General features: G+C 36.9%; 2 protein-coding genes, 1 long non-coding RNA gene, 1 other non-coding gene and 1 pseudogene across 4 annotated transcripts; 3 read left to right on the top strand and 2 right to left on the bottom strand.

The window, feature by feature from the left end:
* Window positions 1-411: 411 nt before the first annotated feature.
* Window positions 412-618, top strand: LOC126765648 (small nucleolar RNA U3). Its single transcript, XR_007668509.1, has one exon. It is a non-coding gene; the product is annotated as a small nucleolar RNA U3 (small nucleolar RNA).
* A 1,196-nt stretch (window positions 619-1,814) lies between these two features.
* On the top strand, window positions 1,815-14,076 carry LOC126765236 (chitin deacetylase 1). Its single transcript, XM_050482910.1, has 6 exons — window positions 1,815-3,397; window positions 3,636-3,772; window positions 3,839-3,992; window positions 12,915-13,095; window positions 13,154-13,676; window positions 13,730-14,076. Exons 1-6 carry the CDS (start codon window positions 3,133-3,135, stop codon window positions 14,006-14,008), a joined length of 1,539 nt encoding a protein of 512 aa, XP_050338867.1. The 5' UTR covers window positions 1,815-3,132; the 3' UTR covers window positions 14,009-14,076.
* On the bottom strand, window positions 11,142-12,885 carry LOC126765445 (uncharacterized). The gene is made up of 2 exons (XR_007668400.1): window positions 11,371-12,885; window positions 11,142-11,313 (listed from the first exon to the last, which is right to left on the bottom strand). It is a non-coding gene; the product is annotated as an uncharacterized LOC126765445 (long non-coding RNA).
* Window positions 14,077-14,089: 13 nt separating the features above from the next.
* On the bottom strand, window positions 14,090-14,718 carry LOC126765388 (U6 snRNA-associated Sm-like protein LSm7). The gene is made up of 2 exons (XM_050483118.1): window positions 14,588-14,718; window positions 14,090-14,525 (listed from the first exon to the last, which is right to left on the bottom strand). Exons 1-2 carry the CDS (start codon window positions 14,603-14,605, stop codon window positions 14,205-14,207), a joined length of 339 nt encoding a protein of 112 aa, XP_050339075.1. The 5' UTR covers window positions 14,606-14,718; the 3' UTR covers window positions 14,090-14,204.
* LOC126765588 (60S ribosomal protein L44-like) lies at window positions 14,626-16,007 on the top strand (annotated as a pseudogene).
* Window positions 16,008-22,164: the final 6,157 nt, after the last annotated feature.

Raw genomic sequence — 22,164 nt, 5'->3', positions numbered from 1 at the left:
TTCATAAATGCGCAACCTCTACCAACAACACAATGTTGCGATGCTTATGCTATTGTTGTTTTTGTAGAACAATGTTTCAATTTTTGGTTGGTGACATATTCAATCAAAAATAAATTCTGTTGGGATTCGAACCTACGTGCTCGTCGTAACTTTTCAAGCACTTACCCCCAACACCACCATCGACACTTGTATTGCGTTGTCATAATTATGGTTTGGTTATGCATGAAAGAAATACACAATGGATCGCCGATTGTTATCTCTTTCCTTGCTGCTGCGCATATGTATGTTTGTATGCTTGTGTATTATTGAAGTTATACTTCTTTTTCTTTCGTTTGTCTTTAATGTCTGCGAATTCTCAACTATTTTGTGTGACTTTTGATTGAAATACTCTGCGTTGGCCTTTGAAAAATTAAGACTATACTTCACGGCATCATTTCTGTACTTAGTCTTCATTTACATTGTTTGGAAATCGGCCCGCGATGACGAGGTACATATATCGTTTTATCTCACAGCGTGAGGTTTATGACCTTCCTTTCTAATTTTGTTTTGTGGCATATAAGAAATGATGTTTCTTCGAAAATCGCTCACTTACAACAGATAAAACGACTTCTGAGTGGTGATTTGAATGAATAAATTCCAAGGTTTTACACAAAAATAATGCAGTCAATAAGTACAGTAAGCTTATGTATGCTTGCGCATTATTTTTCTTTCGTTTGTCTTTCACTTTTGCGAATTCTCAACTATTTTGTGTGACTTTATTTCTTTTGTTTCTGTTTTATTTCTGCGAATTCTTTGAATTTCTCAACGCGCGTATGCGTATACATACATTCATATGAGCCTGTGCAGATACACAAGATAGGATAGAAGATGTATGCCTTTTAACATCGTATACTATACTAATAAAAATGTTTCTTACCAATAGAAATTAAATTTATCACAGCAATATTATGTATATGTATATTAGGTATGCTTTTGTAGAATATTTGCTTTCGCAAACATACAGACAAATGTGCAAACGACATAATATATGTATGATTGTTTCGCATTATGCTTCTACGCCGGTCAAATTTCTATACAAAAATCGACTGAAATGCATGAGAAAATAAAATGGACAACTAGGGCAAAAAATTTAAAAAAAAATTATTGATAATTAAATATAAATGAAAATACATGTAAATTTACTTACATTTATTTAAATTTATTAAAAAACTTATTTAAATTTATTAAGGAACTTATTTAAATTTATTGAAAAACTGCAAAGAAAAATAAAAAGAAAATTCGTTTTACTTTGGCCCAGTTTTGTGCGCAATACAAATGCAACGCCGATAATGAATACAAGAAATTGACTAAACACCATGATATAAGATATACAAATTATAATATGACAACCCAATTCGAAGAGTACAAAAGAGAGATGGTTACGCTGCATATTCCCTACCGCAACGAAGAGACAGAACTACTTTCCGAGTCAAAATTCCTTCATTTAGACTTTGCTTTATAAAATGTGCATAATGAATTTAAATGTTCTAGTTTTCTTTCATACAAAATGATATGCGTTTCTGAATATTAAGTGCCACTTACTTTAAACACATATCGTGTGATATCACGGCCAGCAATGTTCAGTCGTTTTTATAAAATTACTCCAATAATTTTTTCTCAGCTTAATAATTAAGTTAACCAAACTATTGCGCATTTCCCAGCTTCGGTTATTAATTATTCTTCTTGAATAATTGCGTATCGCCTTTTCTCTTTTAACATATTAATATGTAGATAAGCTTGAAAGTAGATAGTTTTTCTCTTTCTTACTTACGCTTTCTCCCATTAAATCGAAAATTGCACAAAATGTAACTGTGTTGGTGAACAGCTGGAAATGCTTCAATATGTTTGTGCAATCTGTTACCTATGTCTTGCAGGGTTAGTATTTCGATACGGTTGAATTTCGAAAGCCTTTACCCTTTCTAACTTCAAGGGGCATCTCGACAGGCAATTAAAGATTGATGAAAATTTGTACATTTGATTTTTAGACAGTATTAGGGAGATTCTTTTACTCTTGCACCTTCGGTATTCATTCTTAACAAAAGCTGTAAAAAATTCATTCGAATTTAGATATAATTAAAAAATCTATTTAAAACTTACCTTCCTCAACAATTTAACGACGTAATATGTCCTTTTGTAAAATGACAGGTAAAATGACAGTTAGCAGAGGATTGCAACTATTTTTTTACGTGTTATTGCACGAAAATAAAAAAATTTTTTAGTCTGACATACATATGTATTTTACAGCCATTGCAAATATTTTTCTGCGTGTGTTTTGTTGTTGTGTCGTTGCAAGCTCTAAAATTCGTGCGGGGATTCTTTTGTCGCTCATTATCGGCGAAAAGAATCCTCGTCTGAGCATGCACATACATGGCTCATGACGTTTTGACAGTTTTGAGTTCTCACAATATATGTTTTGTGAACTGTTTTCCCCGCGCATTCACAATAATCAAACTAGCTATAGGTACGCTAACCTCAACTTGGTAAAAACGGTTCTGCCCGGTAATGAACTTTCTTTTTCAAAAGTGGCCATACACGACACACATGTGCGTTCAATCGGTATGTGTGCGACTGCTGTTTACTCGTGTATGGGTTTGTACCACTCCATGTTCGCGAAAATGTTTGATTTTTTACGATTGGTGTGCAGTATGGCGCTGTGTGCACACAAAATCTCATTTTTCTCATGTCGCCGAATAGGAAAGATCGCGGACTAACAATTTTCCGCTTGCTTGTCGCATATGTTCACTGTGTGAAGAACGCACGCAAAATTGATTTATATGTCGTGTATGGCCCCTTTAACTGACAGATGACTGCTTATCAGACATTGAGAAAACGACTGTAATATCGGTATTCTGCTTGTATACTACTACTACTATACAGTATACTACTATACTGTATCTGTCAGAATACCAAAATGAGACTCCTGACTAACAGAGTCACTAAATTACGATTGTGACAATTAGAGACATGAGACAATCGTGACAAGCAGAATACCGATATAAATGACATTACTGTATTATCAAACCTAACTGATTTGGTATTAGGAAACTAAATTACTCGAACACCATTTTTTCACATCATTTGCTTGCATCATTAATGTTTAAATTTTTCTTAGCACAATCTTCTAATTTGTTTAAACGTAATACACGGCCCAGTATAGAATGTTTGAAAAATGATCGTTTCTATCGTGATCCGCATCGACCGGTACATAAGATTTGGACCAACACTGAATGTTCAAGGTACTTCCTTTGTTTAGATGGTGACGTTTTTGAATTCAAATGCTCGGAGGGGTTATTATTTGATGTTGTCAGACAAATTTGTGATTTTAAGCAGAATGTGGATAACTGTGATATTACTGCAGGTAAGAAAATGTTTCTTCAAATTTTGATACACATTTTCTAGAATATATTTATACGAAATATTGGCACCCGAATTTCGTAAAATTATAATTAATTAGTTGTTAATGAAAAAATAACATAAAAGCATACAATGAAAATATTCTATTACTTTTTTCCTTTTAATCATAAGCATCTGCCACTCTATATTATGTTATTTCTACTCACATGTATGTATTTATGCAAATACTTGTTTTGTTAAAGAAAAACAAATCCCAAAACCACTATTGGAAAAAGGTGGATGCAAAGACAAAACACATTTAAGTTGCGCAGACGGCACTTGTCTACCAAGCGAATATTTTTGTGATGGATCCGTTGATTGTCCAGATGAATCCGATGAGGTAAATTATATTCTAAATGTTTACCACAGGCTTTAGAGCACATAATATTATCAAAATTTGTATTAGGGTTGGTGCGATATGGATAATGACCCCAATGCTGCTATTTCATGTGACATGCGTAAATGCCATTTACCCGACTGTTTCTGCTCTAAAGATGGTACACAAATACCAGGACAATTAAGCCCAAATATGGTCCCACAAATGATAACGTTAACGTTTGGTAAGCAATGGAAGTAAATACATACGAGGTGTGTTCAAAAAGTATCGCGAATTTTGAATTTTCGCGGGTTATTTATATTCGAATTTTTTGTGGCGTTATGTTGGTACTCATGTCTCTCACTTATGCCGACAAGCTCGGCTATTTTGAATGTTCATTTAATTGTTGACAGCTGCTTTGCTTGCACGTGTTTTGGATGGTCTTCGATTTTTACCTATTCAAAAAAATGGATCAAAGAACCTGTATCAAATTTTGTGTGAAAAACGAAATTAAGTGCGCGAATGCATTCCGAATGTTGACTGTGGCATACGGAGAAGCTACCTTGGACCGAAGCAACGTTTATCGGTGGTACAAAATGTTCTCAGAAGGCCGAGAAGATGTGAACGACGAAGAGCGTGCCGGACGCCTGAGCACTTCAACAACAGACGAAAAAATTAATGAAGTGGAGAAAATGGTATTGGCCAATCGTCGAATCACCGTTAGAGAAGTTGCTGAGGAACTAAACATATCGACCTGCAAGTTATGCGCAATTTGCGCAAAGCAATCCGCTAGAAACGGAAAAACCGTTGGCACAAGTGTATAATATCTCATGGGGATTACTTTGAAGGGGACAAAATTGATATTCATGAATAAATAAATAATTTTTGAAAAAACACAAAATTCGCGATACTTTTTGAACACACCTCGTATATATTTATAAGGAGTTATCGGGTGTAATTCCTGGCGGACCAGGATTCCATAAGCGGAACGTATTTTAATTGAATAGTTAAAATTAGAATTATATTGATAGCTGACGTATATTGTGAGAAAGATTAAATCCCGCCGTAAAAAAACTGGTTGGACCTTATCAATGTGACTTTAGGCCTAGAAAATCACTAACAGACATTCGCAATGCACCATATCTTGGAAAAGATTCAAGGAAAGAGGATTGACACACATCACTTCTTCGTTAATTTTAAAGCTGCTCTTAACATCACGAAAAGAAATTGTTTTTATGTCGCAATGTCTGAATTTCCCCCAAAACGGGTGTGTGAACTGACGTTGAGCAATACTTCAAGCTCGGTCGGGATCTCCCCGAGCCATTCGATACCAAATGAGGTTTCTGACAAGTTAACTCTCTATTCTGCGACACCTTTAATCTACTGCTGAAGAAAATAATTCGAGCTGCAGATCTGAATTGAAAATACACAATCTTTTTTAAGACTGTACAACTGCTGGAGTATGCTGATGATCCAGTCTCCAGTCTGGATAATGAGGCGAAGCAAATGGGTCTAGTAGTTAACGAGGGCAAGACGAAACATCTCCTGTCCTATCAGACTCGAAATTCACAAAAACATGTACCACCAGGACTGAGTAGGCAATTGAGAATTAATGTCTTCTCTTGCCGAACAAAAATCAAACTCTAAAAGTCGCCCATTATTCCCGTCCTGTTATATGGTGCAGAGGAATGGAACATGAGAACATCTGATAATTCGACCCTAATAGTATTCGAGAGTAAGATTCTATAGAAGATTTATGGTCCTTTGCGCATTGGCAACGGCAAATATCGCATTCGATGGAACGATGAGCTGGAGGAGTTATACGACGACATTGATATAGTTCAGCGACTTAATAAGCAGCGATTACGCTGGATTGGTCATGTTGTCAGTATGGATTAAAACACTCCAACTTTGAAAGTATTCGATGCGGTACCCGCCGGTGAAGCAAATTAAGAGGGAAACCTCCACTCCGTTTTTAAAGATCAGGGGCAGAAGGACCTGGCTGCATTTAGTATCTCTAAGTGGTGCCAAACTGCGAAAAGACTGACGCGATGTTGTTAACTCAACTATAAGCGATAATCGTAAGTGGTGAAGAGAAGAAGGAGATTACTTCGAATGTGTATTTAAACGATGTGGTTAGTGGTATAATGGGGTATAGTTATGCTTCTGGGTAAGCAGTTACAGCGGCATTCAAAGCGATTTTGGTGCAGGAGTATATAAAACGACTAAATAGTCTATCAGAACGTAACCAAGGCAACGTATTTGTGTGCCAGGTCACAAAGGTATAGCCGGGAATGAACTAGCCTGCACCGTAGCATCCACCAACATGGTAGGATCGAAACCTTTTATTGCGGTTGGTCTCCATACCATAAAGGAGCAGGGAAGAAGCATTGGTAACAACTCCTAAGCATGCGCCATGCCAAGTTTCTTATGGATGGTTATAACTTTAAAAGGTTTAAATATGTTATCAACCTCTCAAGGGGAAAACTTGGGCTATTTGTTGCCTTCTACGCTGGCCATTGTAAGCTCAAGAACCAGTCATTTAATATTTGCCTAGCTTCTGGTGCTTCAGAACACCTACTAATTGACTGTGTGCAGTGGGGCCAAGATAAAGGCTCTTGGATCCATGTTTACAAATAGGGATCAGTATGTTGGAATTTATCAATTAACTGTGGCTACTTGTAGTCTAGGTCGCGGTGCAATTCTCACTTACTTCCTACCCTTGCGTTCTCCCCGCGCGCCCTGGAAATATGTGGAACCCTTGTGTAAGATGCGGTTGCCAACTCATGTGGAACCTGGGGTCACGGCTAAAAGAGAGGAAGCATCAGTGGAGCCATTCCGAGCGTCTGTTCATCAGAAGTGCGGCTGCGAACGGGCGGATGTAAGACCCCAACTTTTTTTTGCAGGTTAAAGATGGGAAATGCCTTCCACATAATGCCCTTACAGTAACGGTATGCGCCACATGTAAGTCACTAAAAACCCCAGTCTAAGGAACCGTCGCCTACCCTAGAACCACATTTGCATTACTTCCGGGTAGCGTTCCATATTTCTCATTGAGAGATTTATAGCTGCCCACTTGCCATCGTACCACATAACTGCGAATTTCTGGATAATCCCCCAGTTTGCTTCACTCTCCAGTACGACGCCGATTATGTTGTCCGCGTTTATTGGCCGAACCAGGTCTTCTACGGTGGTGCGTTCTCGTTACCATCACTCACACTTAATGAAAGTGTGCTCAGCGGTGTCTTTTGCCGCTTCGTTTTATAAGCATGACGGCTCTTCAACTTTTTCGATTGCGTGGAAATATTTTTTTGAAATATCTGTGATCGGATAACAACTAAGTTGTGTAAAAATAATAAATAAGTTTAGGTATTTTATTAGTCTGGCCGTTCATCTCCCGCGACCGTCATTATCCCATCTTCGTTGTCGTAACGTGTCTTTCTTTATTCGATCAATTACGCTATTGATGTTTTCGGAGGTTTTCTTTTGCCTTTCGTATGCTAGCCAACCGGGGCATTACCGCTTATAATTAATTTTGCTTCGCATGAAACCGTTCGGCTGGTTGATATCTTCGTAAAAGTAGAGGCTGAAATCACCACCGTCCAAGAAAACTTTTCAAAATAACATTGATTTGATCCCACGCTCCAACGAAAGAGAAGGATGATAAGACCAAGATGCCGTTTATGAACGGCTGCAGCGTGCTTATGATAACTGCCGCCGCAACGATGTAAAAGTTACGCTTGGCGATTTTAACGACAGGATGGTTCTTGGTTTTTGGTCTTTGGTACAGCAGTCGGAAAATTCAGCCGTCTTAGCAAAACCTCTCCTTATGAGTTGAAGCTCATCGACTTGACAGAGGCCGGAAATATGGCTGTCTCCGGATCAAAATGTTTCTAACTAGGCCGATCATGATGTGATAAGTGAATGACACGCGTCCAGTGACCTTGACATGCGGACGCTCCGGGGACCTAACATTGACTCGGAACACTATCTCATTGTAGCGAAGATACGCACCTGACTATGTACAGCAAAGCACACCCGTCAACAGGGAAGATACGATGTTGAGAAGCTACTATCACAACCGAGAGCGAAACATTTTTCTTTTCGACTTGAACTCCTGTCCTCTGAGAGCACTCACCAGCAACTTGGTATAAGGGAACTGTGTGTCGGCATTTCAATATCCTTACGTACAGCTGTAAGCGAAACTATTAGTTTTTGTAAAGGTCGAAAGAACAGCTGGTGCGATGAGGACTGTCCTGTCTCAGTGGAGAGAAACCGGACACCCTAATTGGTGTCGAACAGCACACGAGCGGGGCGGGATAGAAACCGAGTTGAATAATAACGCACATGCCAACAAAAAAAAAGAAAGAGGGGAATGTGTGAGTAGGAAGAGTTTGAGAAGTTGGCCGACAGACGTTACCTTCGAAAATTCTACGAAAAGAGGCGGCGAATAACGGAAGGTTTCAAGACCGGAGCATACTCTTGTATAACCCAAAGAGGTGTTCTAGATGCTATAGAGGGAAACTTCGCCAGCCTGTTGAACGGCAGTAACAGTGTAACATCTGGAGATGGCGAAGCCGACAAGCTGCATGCATCAGCTTCTTTGCATGATACGGTCGGATGAAGTCGTGCCCGATAATAGGAACCTAAGTGTGCTCTGCCCATTCCACAAAAAGGTGACCCATAATCTGCGCCAAATACCGTGGGACAAGCCTCCTCCACATCGGATACAAGGTTCTACCGAGTGCACTGTGTGAAAGATTAAAGTCCACCGTCAAAAACTGATTGGACCTTATCAGTGTGGTTTTAGACATGGAAAATCAACAACCGACCAGATATTCACCATGCGTCTTGGAAAAGTACCGTGAAAAGAGAATCGAAACACACCACCTTTTCGTCAATTTCAAAGCTGCTTTTGTTAGCACGAAAAGGAGCTGCCTTTATGCCACGATGTCTGAATTTGGTATGCAAATACAAAAAGCTCCGTCAGGATCAGGAAGGACCTCTCCGAGTCGTTCGATACCAAACGAGGTTTGAGGCATGGCGACTACCTATCGTGCGACTTCTTCAATCTGTTGCTCGAGAAAATAATTCGAGCTGTAGAACTTAAAAGTAGGTAAAATCTTCCATAAAAGCGTACGCCTATGATATTGATATCATTGGCCCGAACATCCGCGCCGTTAGTTCTGCTTCCTCCAGACTGTATAAGGAAGCAAAGCAAATGGGTCTGGTGGTGAACGAGGGCAAGATATCTCCTTTCATCAAACAAATAGTTGTCGCAATCGCGACTAAACTACCACGTCACTATTGACAGTCATAATTTTGAAGAGAAAATCTCTCTTGACGAACAAAGACCAAATTCTACAAAGCACTCATCATAGCCATCATGCTATATGATGCAGAGGCATGGACGATGACAACTTCTTATGAGTCGGCTTTACAAGTTTTCGAGAGAACGGTCGATGGAACTCTATGAGATATACAACGACATTGATATAGTTCTGCGAATTAAGAGTCAACGGCTGCGCTGGTTAGGTCATGTTGTCCGGATGGAAGAGAAAAGTCCAGCTTTGAAAGTTTTCGATTCAGGACCCGCCGGTTGAAGCAGATTAACAGAGAAATCTCTACTCCGTTGGAGAGATCAGGTGGAGAAGGTTCTGTCTGCACTTGGTGTCACGAAGTCAAACAGCGAAAAAAGCGACAGGTGCGCTATTATTAACTCTACTATAACCGCATAAGCGGTATCTACGCCTGAGCATGTTCAAAAAAACAGTTACGAATAGCAAAAACTAGCAAACTCACTTTTCTTCGGTTTTCTTGCAAACTGTTGTAGAACCAATTTTTTTTAAATTTTTTTGGAAAACACAGCTTTATTTCGAAAATACATATATATATCTATATAGGGACAACGCCGAAATATCGCTATATAAATTGTGACAAACAAGTGCCCGGAAATTGTAAACAAAACGCAAAATATTTAATTATACAACAATATTTTGTCGGTGGTGTAAATCCCCACCAGATGTAATGCACTTATGCCAACGATGTTGCAGTCCTTGAAACACCTTTCATAAGTACCTTTTGGAAAGGTCTTCAGCTCCTTCAGCAAATTTGGTTTTGCCTCTTCGATCAACTAAAAAATAGTTCCAAGGTGTGGCAATTTCAGTTAGGAGCAAGAAAAAATCACGCGGGTCCAAATCTGGTGAATACTCTCGTTTGATGGTATTCATTGCGTTTTTGGCTTTAAGTTCGGTCACAATCGTGGCTCGATTCGAGAAAATTCAGCTTTTCAGGGACGAGTAGGGCAAGAACGCATTTCATACCCCAAATATCCCAAAATCATTTGAACGTCACGTAAGAAATAGCGAGCTCTTTTGCCATTTCTCTAACATTTGCCTGACGATTTTCAAGCACCATATCTATAATTTATTTTTATATTTTCATCAGTTTAATAGCTCGAGGGTCGTCCAGAACGAGGCATGTCTTTAACTATCTCTCGACCGTCTTTGAAGGCCTTAGCAACTTGTAAGCTTATGTTTTCGATAAAACTGAATCACCGTTAGTCTTTTCCAATATTCGCCATGATTGATTGATTGATAAACGAGGAATGCACCGCCAGGAATAAAATTCTACTAAGTGCTACCAAAGTGATGTGATCACTATTGGGAAACATGGATCAAAGGGCCTTTAACCTGCGTCTGCAGACTGCTGCACAGTCAATTCGCAGATGTTCTGCTGTTTCAGGCTCAAGAAGCTAGACCCATGTTGTGTAAATGCTTCTTCACCTTGCTGTGGGCAGTGTAAAATGCGACCAGTAGTATGAGATTATCCCTAGGGAGGTTAATTGCATATTTAAATCTGCTGAGATTATAAGGACATTCTTACCAACTTAGTAAAATATATATTTTTTTTTCAAATAACATTTAGCCGGAGAATTTAATTACAATATCCGTGTGCTTTTTGTTTTAATGTACGTATGTAAGTATGTACTTACATATGGTATACCCTAGTGAAATAGCTATAGATGCAAAGAGTTTCTTTAGGTTTTTTATTTCTATATAACAGAATATTTTTTCAATATAGTTTTCTTTGTTTGTATTTTGTGTTCATTTGCATTCTTTTACAGCCCTATTCACATGCCCTCACAGAAATGACCACCATCGCTATTTTTTCCGCTAGGTTTCTGATATTTGTGAAGTTTTCCTTATGCTGACGTGATTTCAAAAGCTCAAATGCTCACAATTTCCTCACAAATAATAGAAAGGAGGAACTATTCTTTCAAAGGCGTTAACTGTTATAAATATAAGTATTCGCCTATTACAATAAATATACTTATATCTTACGGCCCTTGTACATTTAACTTTCTCCTAAGTATGAATAAAAGACATACATATGTATGTATGTTTAAGTAATTCGTACAAAATTTTATTTGTAAATATGTATGAATGTATTTAATACATGTGCGAATAAAAATATACTTGTGTTATTATATATACTGCATACTGTATATTAATATACTGTAGTGCTGCAGCTGCTCTTAAGTTTTTCTTTCACACTCCGAAATCCTTAAAATAAATGCAATTATTATATATGCAACAAATTTAATAGATTTGTAAAATTACTCAATTTTCTTGGGCGTTCATTTCTTAATATTGCTTGGTCTGTTTTTATTTTCCTCACAAATCAGATGAGGTTTCCTCAGAATATACATAGATAAAAATGAGTAAATAATGTACAGGTATTTTTTTTAACAAAATATCTTTAAAAAAATGCGTTTTTGCATAATCATACATTTATCAATTGGGCAAAATTTGTTTAAATTGCTTTAAATTTAATATTCCTGATATTAACAAATATATTTTACGCTCTTCGATATACTTTTTATAAACATAATACTTTAAGAAAGATACCATAAATAAACAAGTAAGAAAGTGCTAAGTTCGGGTGTCACCGAACATTTTATAGTCTCGCATGATAAAGTGATAATCGAGATTTCATTATCCGTCATTTACATATTTTCTTATTTTGCTGTAAAATTAATTAGATTAGATCAATTTGTGTACTTTGAGTATTGAATTGTATTTTCATTTCCTAATGTATATATTATACAGAGGAGGGCATCAGATGGAATTCAAAATAGCGTTATATTGGAAGAAGGCGTGGTTGTGAACCGATTTCGTAGATGTCATCAGAGTGTTAAGAAAATATTATATACTGAATTTCATTGAAATCGGTAGAGTAGTTCCCGAGATATGGTTTTTGGTCCATAAGTGGGCGACGCCACGCCCATTTTAAATTTAAAAAAAGCATGGGTGCAGCTTTCTTCTGCCATTTCTCCCGTAAAATTTAGTGTTTCTGACGTTTTTTGTTAGTCGGTTAACGCAACTTTAGTGATTTTCAACATAACCTTTGTATGGGAGGTGGGCGAGGTTATTATCCGATTTCAATTTTTGAACTGTATATGGAAATGCCTGAAGGAAACGACTCTATAGAGTTTGGTTGACATAGCTGTAGTAGTTTCCGAGATATGTACAAAAAACTTAGTAGGGGGCGGGGCCACGACCACTTTTCCAAAAAAATTACGTCCAAATATGCTCCCTAAAGCGATCCTTTGTGCCAATTTTCATTTTATTATCTTTATTTATAGCTTAGTTGACACTTTATAGGTTTTCGGTTTTCGCCATTTTGTGGGCGTGGCAGTGGGCCGATTTTCCCCATCTTCGAACCTAACCTTCTTACGGAGCCAAGAAATACGTGCACCAAGTTTCATCATATCTCAATTTTTACTCAAGTTACAGCTTGCACGGACGGACGGACAGACGGACGGACGGACAGACATCCGGGTTTAAACTCTACTCGTCACCCTGATCACTTTGGTATATATAATCCTATATCTAACTCTTTTAGTTTTAGGACTTACAAACAACCGTTATGTGAACAAAACTATAATACTCTCCTTAGCAACTTTGTTACGAGAGTATAAAAACAGTGTTGAGATATAACATAAAAAAACACATCGCACATATTGTAGTATTGGGTATTTAACAGACGCCTAAGGGACATATTACCAAATTGAATGTTAAAAGTTATAAAACGAATTTCAATTTATTAGTCAATTAACTTCGGCATCGCATGTTGGTTTGTAGTCCAAATTTCTATTTTTCAGACGATGCAGTGAATTTTGAAAACTTCGATTTATATACAAAACTTGTGTTTAATCCAAATAACCGTAATCCAAATGGCTGCTCAATTAAAGGCACATTTTTTGTCTCACATCAGTATACAAATTACCAATTTGTGCAGAAACTATGGAACGACGGTCACGAAATTTCTGTACACTCTGTAACGTATGTTTATAAGTAAGTTCTTAAAAGCTATTATTTTTAAACAATGTAAATTTAACAGACACCGCGGACCGGAGATGTGGTGGACAAAAAATGCTACTATTGAGGACTGGTTTGATGAAATGGTTGGTCAAGCAAACATTCTAAATCGTTTTGCGAATATACGAATGGAAGATATTAGAGGCATGCGTGTACCATTTCTTCGTATTGGCTGGAATAGACAATTTTTAATGATGAAAGAGTTTGGTTTTGTTTACGATGCTTCGATGGTGGCCCCTTTTAGTAATCCCCCACTTTGGCCTTATACCCTGGACTTTAAAATGCCTCATAGGTGTACAGGCATCAATCAGAATTGCCCGTCTAGAAGTTATCCAGGCATTTGGGAGATTGTGATAAATCAGTTAGAAGTAGGCGACTTCACATGTGGTATGATAGATAGTTGCCCATCTCAATTGAATGGCGACGATGTGTATCGCATGCTAAGCCATAATTTTAAACGACATTATTTGTCGAACCGTGCTCCACTCGGAATATATTTCCACGCAACATGGTTTAATAATAATAATTACTTGGAGGCATTTTTGGTAAAAAAAAAATAATTAAAAGTAAAACATAATAATAAAAATATCTTTGTTAGCGTTTTATGGATGACATGCAACAGCTAACGGACGTATATTTTGTCACACAACAGCAAGTTATCCAATGGATGCGACGACCAACAATTACTTCAAACTTAAATACATTTGAGCCATGGGGTTGTAAACCACGTCAGTGGGAATCTAAGGAAGTAGTTTGCAGTATCCCAAATACTTGTAAACTACGAAGTCGCGTCTTGCAGCAAGATAGATATTTATATACTTGTAACGAATGCCCAATACAATATCCTTGGATACGCAATGAATTTGGTTTAGATTAGTATATCTTATTGTTATATTATTTACCGTATTTTTATACCATATAAATATTAAATTAAATATGAAATCATTTCTAACATTCCTTAAATTTTTTACCATTATTCATACTTTTTTATTTAAATTATTTAAAAAATATATATATACGTTGAAACATATTAAACTTAGTTTTTATATGTAACTGTTAATAAATTTTAATAATTATGAATCTTGTGTAATAAATGGATTTGGTATGGATTCCATACCATCTTGAGGACAAATGAGCACTAATGCAGTCCCTCGGCATACAACTAAACCTAAACTACGTGTTTCTTCAGCTAACTTAAATGGTTCGTCTACGTCCCTTAGATACTCAACGGTATTATCTAGGACTAAATTAAGTAACGCATCATATCCTTTTAATATGCCTGCTGCTTCGCGTCCACCAGCAAATTTAACTCGGATTTGTTTTTCCAAATATTTGGAAAGATCCAAGATGGATTCTTTGCGCCGCTTTTCCTTACCATCGTTGCTGCCGCTTGTCTACTTATTAAATATATTTATTAAATTTGCAAATTTTTTATTTTAAAATCCAATTTACGCACCTTTGGCTTTTCTGCCATTTTATTAGGATATTGAATCAATGTGTACTTACACCACTTAACAGCGAGGAACACATCATATTTGTTTACGTGAGGTTATCTTTTGTTACAATTGTCAATAGAACTAATCGATTACTTGGCATCACTTTAGTCAATGTTACGGGGCATCTCGACAAGCAAAAATTTATAGAATACTAACTGTCAAATCTATTGATATTGCCATTGCAAAATCTATCAGCCCTATTCTGAAAAAACCTCATAACTGAGTTGAGAGGAAAAATTTGAGAGATTTCTTGTGAGGCATATTTTGTGAGGCTATTCTTGCTCAAACCTCATAAGAAAAAAGCTTAAAAAAGTCACCACGTGAGGTAAAAACCTTTTAGCTGTCAAACAGCTGTTTTAAGAAAAATAAGCAAACAAAAAAGTACACAACAATGGATAATCAGCATATGTAAGTAATTTTGCAAATTTTAAATATATATATATATACAATAATTTCATATATTCCTAGGCAAAACAAAAACGGAAAGGACAACTCAGGAGCAGCTGCAACATTAAATGCTACGTTAGTTTGGAATTTCGCATTGAAATGATGCTTATTGGAATTGTGTTGAAGTGTGTTAATAATAAAATTTTACTTGAATTTTAGGTGAATGTGCCGAAACAGCGACGCACCTTTTGCTTAAAGTGCAAGTGCCACAAGCCACACAAGGTGACACAATACAAGAAGTCGAAGGAGCGTAAAGGTGCTCAGGGCAGACGTCGTTACGACAGAAAACAACAAGGTTTCGGTGGTCAAACCAAGCCTATCTTCAGAAAGAAGGTACGAATTTGCAAGCGATATGCTGCTATTTATTTGCATATTTGTAGAACTAAATTGCCGTTGAATCGAAAAAAGATACTATAAGGCTCTTTGGTGGGATAGATCTATGCAATATTATTGAAAAACTGAAAACTTTACAAACAGCAATTGTACGCTACTGTCAGTTGCTCAGTTGGAACATTCATACAAAATTATACATTTGTACAATTGTATATATATTTTTTAGGGTATTTATACCTTTTACTAATAATTATTTATTTTCGAATTTCAGGCTAAGACCACCAAAAAGATTGTGTTGCGTATGGAGTGCACCGAATGCAAGTACCGCAAGCAGACACCACTGAAGCGTTGCAAACATTTCGAGTTGTGAGGTGACAAAAAGAGGAAGGGACAGATGATTCAGTTCTAAATAACTCGCCCCCTATTCCAAGTCACCATCTCCTTTTTTGTTTCGCGTTTCGCTGTTTTTTACCAATATAAAACTTGGATATGGAATACTCTGTGGAAAAGCATTTTTAACAAGTTATTTGTGAAAAAATATAATTTAAAACAATGTTTTTTAGTTAAACATTGAATTAAAAGATAAATCAAACAAAGTTACAGTTCGTATTTTATTTTACTTAAGTTATTTTTATGTATTTTTTATACATTTTTCATAATATCACATAAATGGTGGATGCAAGCAGTTCGTCCAAAGATTTCACGTTTGCTTTGTCCTACCGTTTCGACAATCGGTATTCGTGTATTTTCAAAATACGCATTTAAACCGCACTCATTCTGTTACACCATCTGCTTGATCCTTGATATAGGCCATAAAACGGTAAAATATTGTAAAATATTGATTTAAAACAAAACAAACACAGATGTTTTCTATTATGATGGCTGCTTTCACACGTCACAGATATTTGTGAGAATAGTGAGCATTTGAGCTTTTGAATTTTCGCCAGAATAACCCTCACTATAGTGAGAAACATCACTGTAGTGAGGTTGGTGACTTTTGTGAGGGCATGAGAATAGGGCTGTATATGTGGGCATTTGTTATCATAACACAATCATTTGCGAAAACGCGTCGGGTAGGTAGGTTCGAGCTGATGTAGCGCATGTTTTGCGCTCATGAAAAATTTATTTTATCATTTGCGAAATGCCATCGAGTAGGTGGGTTCGAGCTGATGTAGAGCATGTTTTGAGCTCTTGAACTGTTTAAATCTTATATGTGGAAAATAAAAAAAAAGGAGAAAGATACTTTTTTTTACAAATGTATTTCTGGGAAAAATAAGAATTCATATTTTTGGACTACTGTATAATAATTGTGGCATAAATTTTATATACCAATTAAAATAAAAAATTTTAAATGAGCAACGATATTTTGATTTATGCTTGTATAAGTTTATTAAATTTACGACTTCGCTCATTCCCAACCCATTTTGCATAATTTTTCTGTAAATTAACAATATTAAACTAAATATTAATTTCTTGGAAAAATGTTATTTTGAAAATGTTCTGTATTTTTATAATATAACACAACCGTCTTAATACTCGCTCTACTAAAATGAATATTACCGAAATGAAAATGCCGTCGGCGTATGTGTAAATGGGATATGTTGCCTCTTCGAAATTTTCATAGAATTGAAAAGAACGTGTGTATTTAAGATTTTGCAGATGTCGCGTCCTATGTGTTCAGAGCGTGATGCCAAATATATATCATGTCAACCATTGCTAGCAATGAACTGTCAATTTATTTCAGTTCTACACAAATTTTGAAGAGGCAACATATACATGATGTCATGTTAGCAAAGAAGAAATGCCAATATCCCGTGTTTTATCAAGAATGATAGAAACAAGATTGCGCAATGACGAGTTCAAATTTTGTTCGTTCTGCGTATCTACGTCACGGTTGACCAACGTACAATCAGCTGATTTTCATTTGCTTGTTTTTCTTTGCAATATGAATCAATTTTGTATTGCAGGCATACAAAAACACGAATATCATCAAAAGTTAACATCAATATTTATTTCATTTATTTAACGCCAATCGGCACTATACATTAAATAACAATTATAATTCTAAATAAGACATCAGGCTTAAACATATAAAATTAGGAATTAAACAAGTACCTAGTTCGTATGCTAGTATTTTAATAAAACTTTTGTAACGATCTTTCTGAGGTTCTGTAGTGATCCGCTGAAGAAGTTGACGTCATCGTGCAGAAAGTTTACCAATCTACAGATTCTTTCCTTTGGGCCATTGATTACATAATTTTTGTTCGATCTGCAAGTTTTCAGGATCTTCATCTGTCTAAGGTTAAGCTCATTTGGCATGATTTCAAAGTCTGCAAAGTTTTCTGGGGCATCAATTAATCCATTGAAGATTTTGAAGAAGAAGGAGAGGTCTGCTACCTGCCTGTTGAATTGATATCGTTTCTGTGTCTGTTATGAAATTGCAGCGCTTTGCAGAACTTGTGCTGGATTCTCTCTGCTCTGTTGACCATTCAGTCACTGTTCCATAGCCTAGAATGGGTAGCACTAATGCTGAAAACAAACAGGTTAATGAGCAATTGTTCTCAAATTCTCTACACAAACGATTAATCAACCCTAGTATTTTGTATGCCTGCGAAGTAATTGTTTCGATATATTTCTTGAAATTTAGTCTTCTGTCAGTAGTGATACCCAGGTCTCTGATGTGTTCAACTTCCGTCATTCAAAGTGTAGGATAAAGGTACCTGCGTTTGCGCACGGGTGAAGGACATCACTGCACATTTTTTCACATTAAAAACAAGTTTATTTATCTTACACCAGTTATACAGCTTATCTATATCGTTTTGTAAGATGTGAATATCAAGAACGTTGAAAATTCTACGAAAAATTTTTAAATCGTCAGCGTATAATAAGTACTCAGAATGAAGTTTCTTCCCAATGTCATTCACAAATATGTTGAATAGTATGGGTCCAAGGTGGGATCCCTGGGGAACACCAGATGTGACAGCATACTCATCTGAAATGTGTCCGTCGAACCTTACTTGCAATCTTCTTCCTGTTAGGTACGATCTGATCCAGCGTAGCGCATTGCCATTCACTCCATAATTTTTTAGCTTCTCCATAAGAGTCTCATGGTCCACTTTGTCGAGTGCCTTTCTAAAGTCCGTATATATTGAATGAACTGGAATACCACTGTCCATGACCTTGAAGATGTAGTTGACATAGGTATATAAGTTTGTTGTAGTGGATCTGCCACCAACAAATCGGAGCTGTTTAGGAGAAATGATATTTCTGAATGATGATATCAACTGAGGCATGATAATTTTCTCAAACAGTTTTGCTAATGCAGATTGGATACATACAGGTCTATAATTGGTGACGTCAGATCTTGGGCCGTTTTTGTGGATGGGACTGATGAACGACGATTTCCGCGCGAATGGAAAGGTTCCGTGATGAAAAGACTTGCTGAATATATGTGTGATAGGTTCACAGAGCCCGGCAGCACAGTTACGTAGAAATATATTAGGCAGACCATCAGGTCCTGCACCTTTTTTTGGATCCAGGGCCATCAGCTGCTCAAAACCTTCATTGAAGTTAGCATTGAATTCATTTAGCTCCACATTTTCTTCAATATCAGCAGATTGATGATGACCAACTCCGCTGGGACTCGTTGTATATGTAGATGTCTTTGAAGTAAGATGCGAAGATATTACTAATCTCCGCACCCGAATGAGCGGTTAGATCATGCCATGTCATGGTAGCTGGGATTCCCATGTCGGTACCCCTTTTGTTCTTGACAAACTTCCAGAACTCATTTTTGTCCGAAGAGACTAGATTTTCTACTTTATTAATGTATGACTTGTAGCATATTGCACTTAATTTCTTGCATTCGAGTCTCAGTTGGCTAAAACATCTATAATTTGACTTAGTTTTATTTCTCTTATATCAGGTATGCGCAGATTTCTTCTAGTTTATTTATAAGTTATATAAGTTCCTTAGAGAACCAGCAGGGAAATTTACTTGGTCTCCTCAAGTATACAGGGACAAACTGAGAAATACCTTCTTGTACTTTATTATAAAGCCAACTAACCTTATCATCCACTTCCTCTATTTTGTATAGCTCAATCCAGTTAGATCTTAAAAAGAAAGCGTTAAGACTCACATAGTCGGCTTTCTTAAACGAATAAGAAGGAGGATAATTTGGTATTAGACTAGGCTGAAAATCCAAGGAGATCTCCATAGGCGGGTCAATCAGAGCAGTGGTATCGTACAGCAGCTTCTCGCAATCAAAGCGCGGTGTACTATCATGATCCTTGAATCCGGAAATTTTTCTCTCAAATGTATTAATGTTTCAGTATGGGCATAGTATACTCGTATTTCATAATTAGATTGTGGTGGTGTACTATATATACGCACCCAATGATGATACAAGCATTATCCTTTGATCCTAATGAAGATCTGCTCTAGGTTATTGTTTTCAATGGATATAAGCTCAGCTTTAATTGTTCGTTTAAACGCAATCAGGACACCACCTTCTCTCTCGAATCCTGTCGAAGTATCCCTGTCCTTCCTAAGTGTGATATAGGAGCTATCGATGAATTCATTATTTTGAATAGATGAGTAAAGCCAGGACTCTGTGATACATATTACTTGCCGATGAGGTTAGGAACTCGCTCAATTTTGTCCTTAGACCGCGCGTGTTCTGGTAGAATACGTGTAGCTGCTTTAGATTTCCTTTCTTAGACGACTTGGCGAAAGTTTGTATCAACAATTCCAGGCGTGCCATTCACGTATTTAATGGTTTTGTTTTTTACGCCACTGTCAATGAGCAAGCTAAGTTTTTCCCTCAGTGATTGCAATTGTGACTGCTGAGCCGGAGTGAGATCTGACTTCAAGGAGACTCGTGTGTCAGGATCAGGTTTGGATTTTAGTATATTTCTGGCATGAGTGACAGACTGTGTCTCAATCAGCAAAGGCCTAGACCGATCGGGTGTTGGACGCCCTAGCCTGCGTAGCTTGAACGATTTCACATTGTCATGGAACTCTTCGGGAATAACTGATGATAACCGTGCTCTATCTTCACATCGTCATGGAGCTATTCGGGAATAACTTATGATAACCGTGCTCTATCTTCTTTTAGACGTTCTTTACCGTCTATCGCTTTGGACTCAGTAATATTTAATGCGATCACATTGGTTTCCCGCTTCTTACGCTCATTGATCTCCGTTATAACCTCCTCTGGAGGAAGTGGAGAGAATTAACTTAGTTTGTCATATATCTCCGCAACTCTTTTATCTAAATGTCAGCACTTTTTCGACATAGCCTCGTTCAGTTTTTTATCTCACTTCTTATATCTGAGAGGTTACCCTCAAAATGGCACATCAAGTGTTACCGTGCGATTCTGTAACTTGAGACAGTCTCAAGTCTCTAAATTTGAGATTTTAAGTTAGAGACAATTTTTGAGACTTGAGATGATATTGCTATTCTGTAAGCGACAGTCACAAAATCTATTACATTTCATTATTCAGAGATGTTTTTACACTTGAATGAAAATAAATATGTCGATAACAAATATTAAATTTTCTATAACATAGTCAAAAAACATAATTATCAATGAAAATAAAAATATATGTTGACTTTGTTTCATAATATTTACGAAATTTATATAAAATTGGTTTATTTTTAACCTTTTCGTGTTTGAGTTGCTTACAAAATATAAAGAAACGACAATCGATTAATATCTATGATGATCTCTATTCAGTATATTCAAAATGGCAGACAAGAGTTCTTTTTAGTTTTGTGACCTGCTAACTACCAGGTCTCAATATTTTGAGACTAACGCTAGAGACTGTTTAGTGAATAGTAACTAGTCTCAAATTGAGACTTTGCCTCAAAATGTCTCAAATAGAGACTAGAGACTGGTTACAGAATCCCGCTATTAATTGAGCCCGATAGGGCGGCACTCCTACCTACCCTCAATAGACTGCTTAAATTTATCGAACTTCGACTCAATTTTGCTTGACAGTTTGACGAGTAAATTTTCATACTTATCGAGAGACTCGTTGTCTGTGACGTCACTGTCATCCTCATCTAACTCAGAATCTCGCTGGGCATCTGATATCCTTACACCAGTGGTCGGCATGAGAGGATCTGTCACTGTGTTGGTGAGCACGAAAAAAAAGTGGCCCAGTGAGAAATTGGAATTAAAATTAAGCAAATTTTATAATTAATTAAGAGTATAATGAAAATTAACAAAACGTCTTTTAAGGATATATTCCCTATTATCTTTAAAAGACTTGGAACATAAAAGGCATTTCATGGCACCAAAGCCATTTAGAATCATAAAATATTTCTCGCAGGGCATATTTGGTTTTGCGCTATAGTCTTGCGTGATGTTAATTCGTTGCTGGCTCGACAACGACTGAACGATAGAGCGTAAGCGTACGTGTGAAGTTAGTTTGCAAAATTTTGCTATGAAATGCCGACCACTGCCTTACACTAACCTCGCAAAAACACTTGTCACATATCCAAACTGTTTTATTTTTTAAGACTTTATTAGCTGCAGCCCTAAATTCTTCGCTGCTGAGCCCGGTACACCGAGCGTGATGCCAGTAGCTGCATTCATTGTATAAACCTACAAGTAACCAATCCTTCATTTTTCACTAACACATACGCAAAAATCTACTACAAATTAGGCACTTGGTACGGGTTGCCCTTAAATATTCTACTACAAATTAGGCACTTGGTTCGGGTTGCCCCCAAATATTCTACTACTAAAACG

Source organism: Bactrocera neohumeralis, unplaced genomic scaffold (genome assembly GCF_024586455.1).
Source record: "Bactrocera neohumeralis isolate Rockhampton unplaced genomic scaffold, APGP_CSIRO_Bneo_wtdbg2-racon-allhic-juicebox.fasta_v2 cluster10, whole genome shotgun sequence".
Lineage (NCBI taxonomy): Eukaryota > Metazoa > Arthropoda > Insecta > Diptera > Tephritidae > Bactrocera > Bactrocera neohumeralis.
Note: the sequence above shows the minus strand (reverse complement) of the source record. Positions and strands in the feature narration are given on the sequence as shown.

Bases quoted from the DNA above. Each gene is read 5' to 3' on its own strand.
- LOC126765236 (XM_050482910.1), top strand. From the start codon at position 3,133: ATGTTTAAATTTTTCTTAGCACAATCTTCTAATTTGTTTAAACGTAAT. The intron at 3,993-12,914 runs GTAAGCAATGGA...TCTATTTTTCAG, and splicing joins AATGATAACGTTAACGTTTG to ACGATGCAGTGAATTTTGAA. The intron at 13,096-13,153 runs GTATGTTTATAA...TAAATTTAACAG, and splicing joins ATTTCTGTACACTCTGTAAC to ACACCGCGGACCGGAGATGT.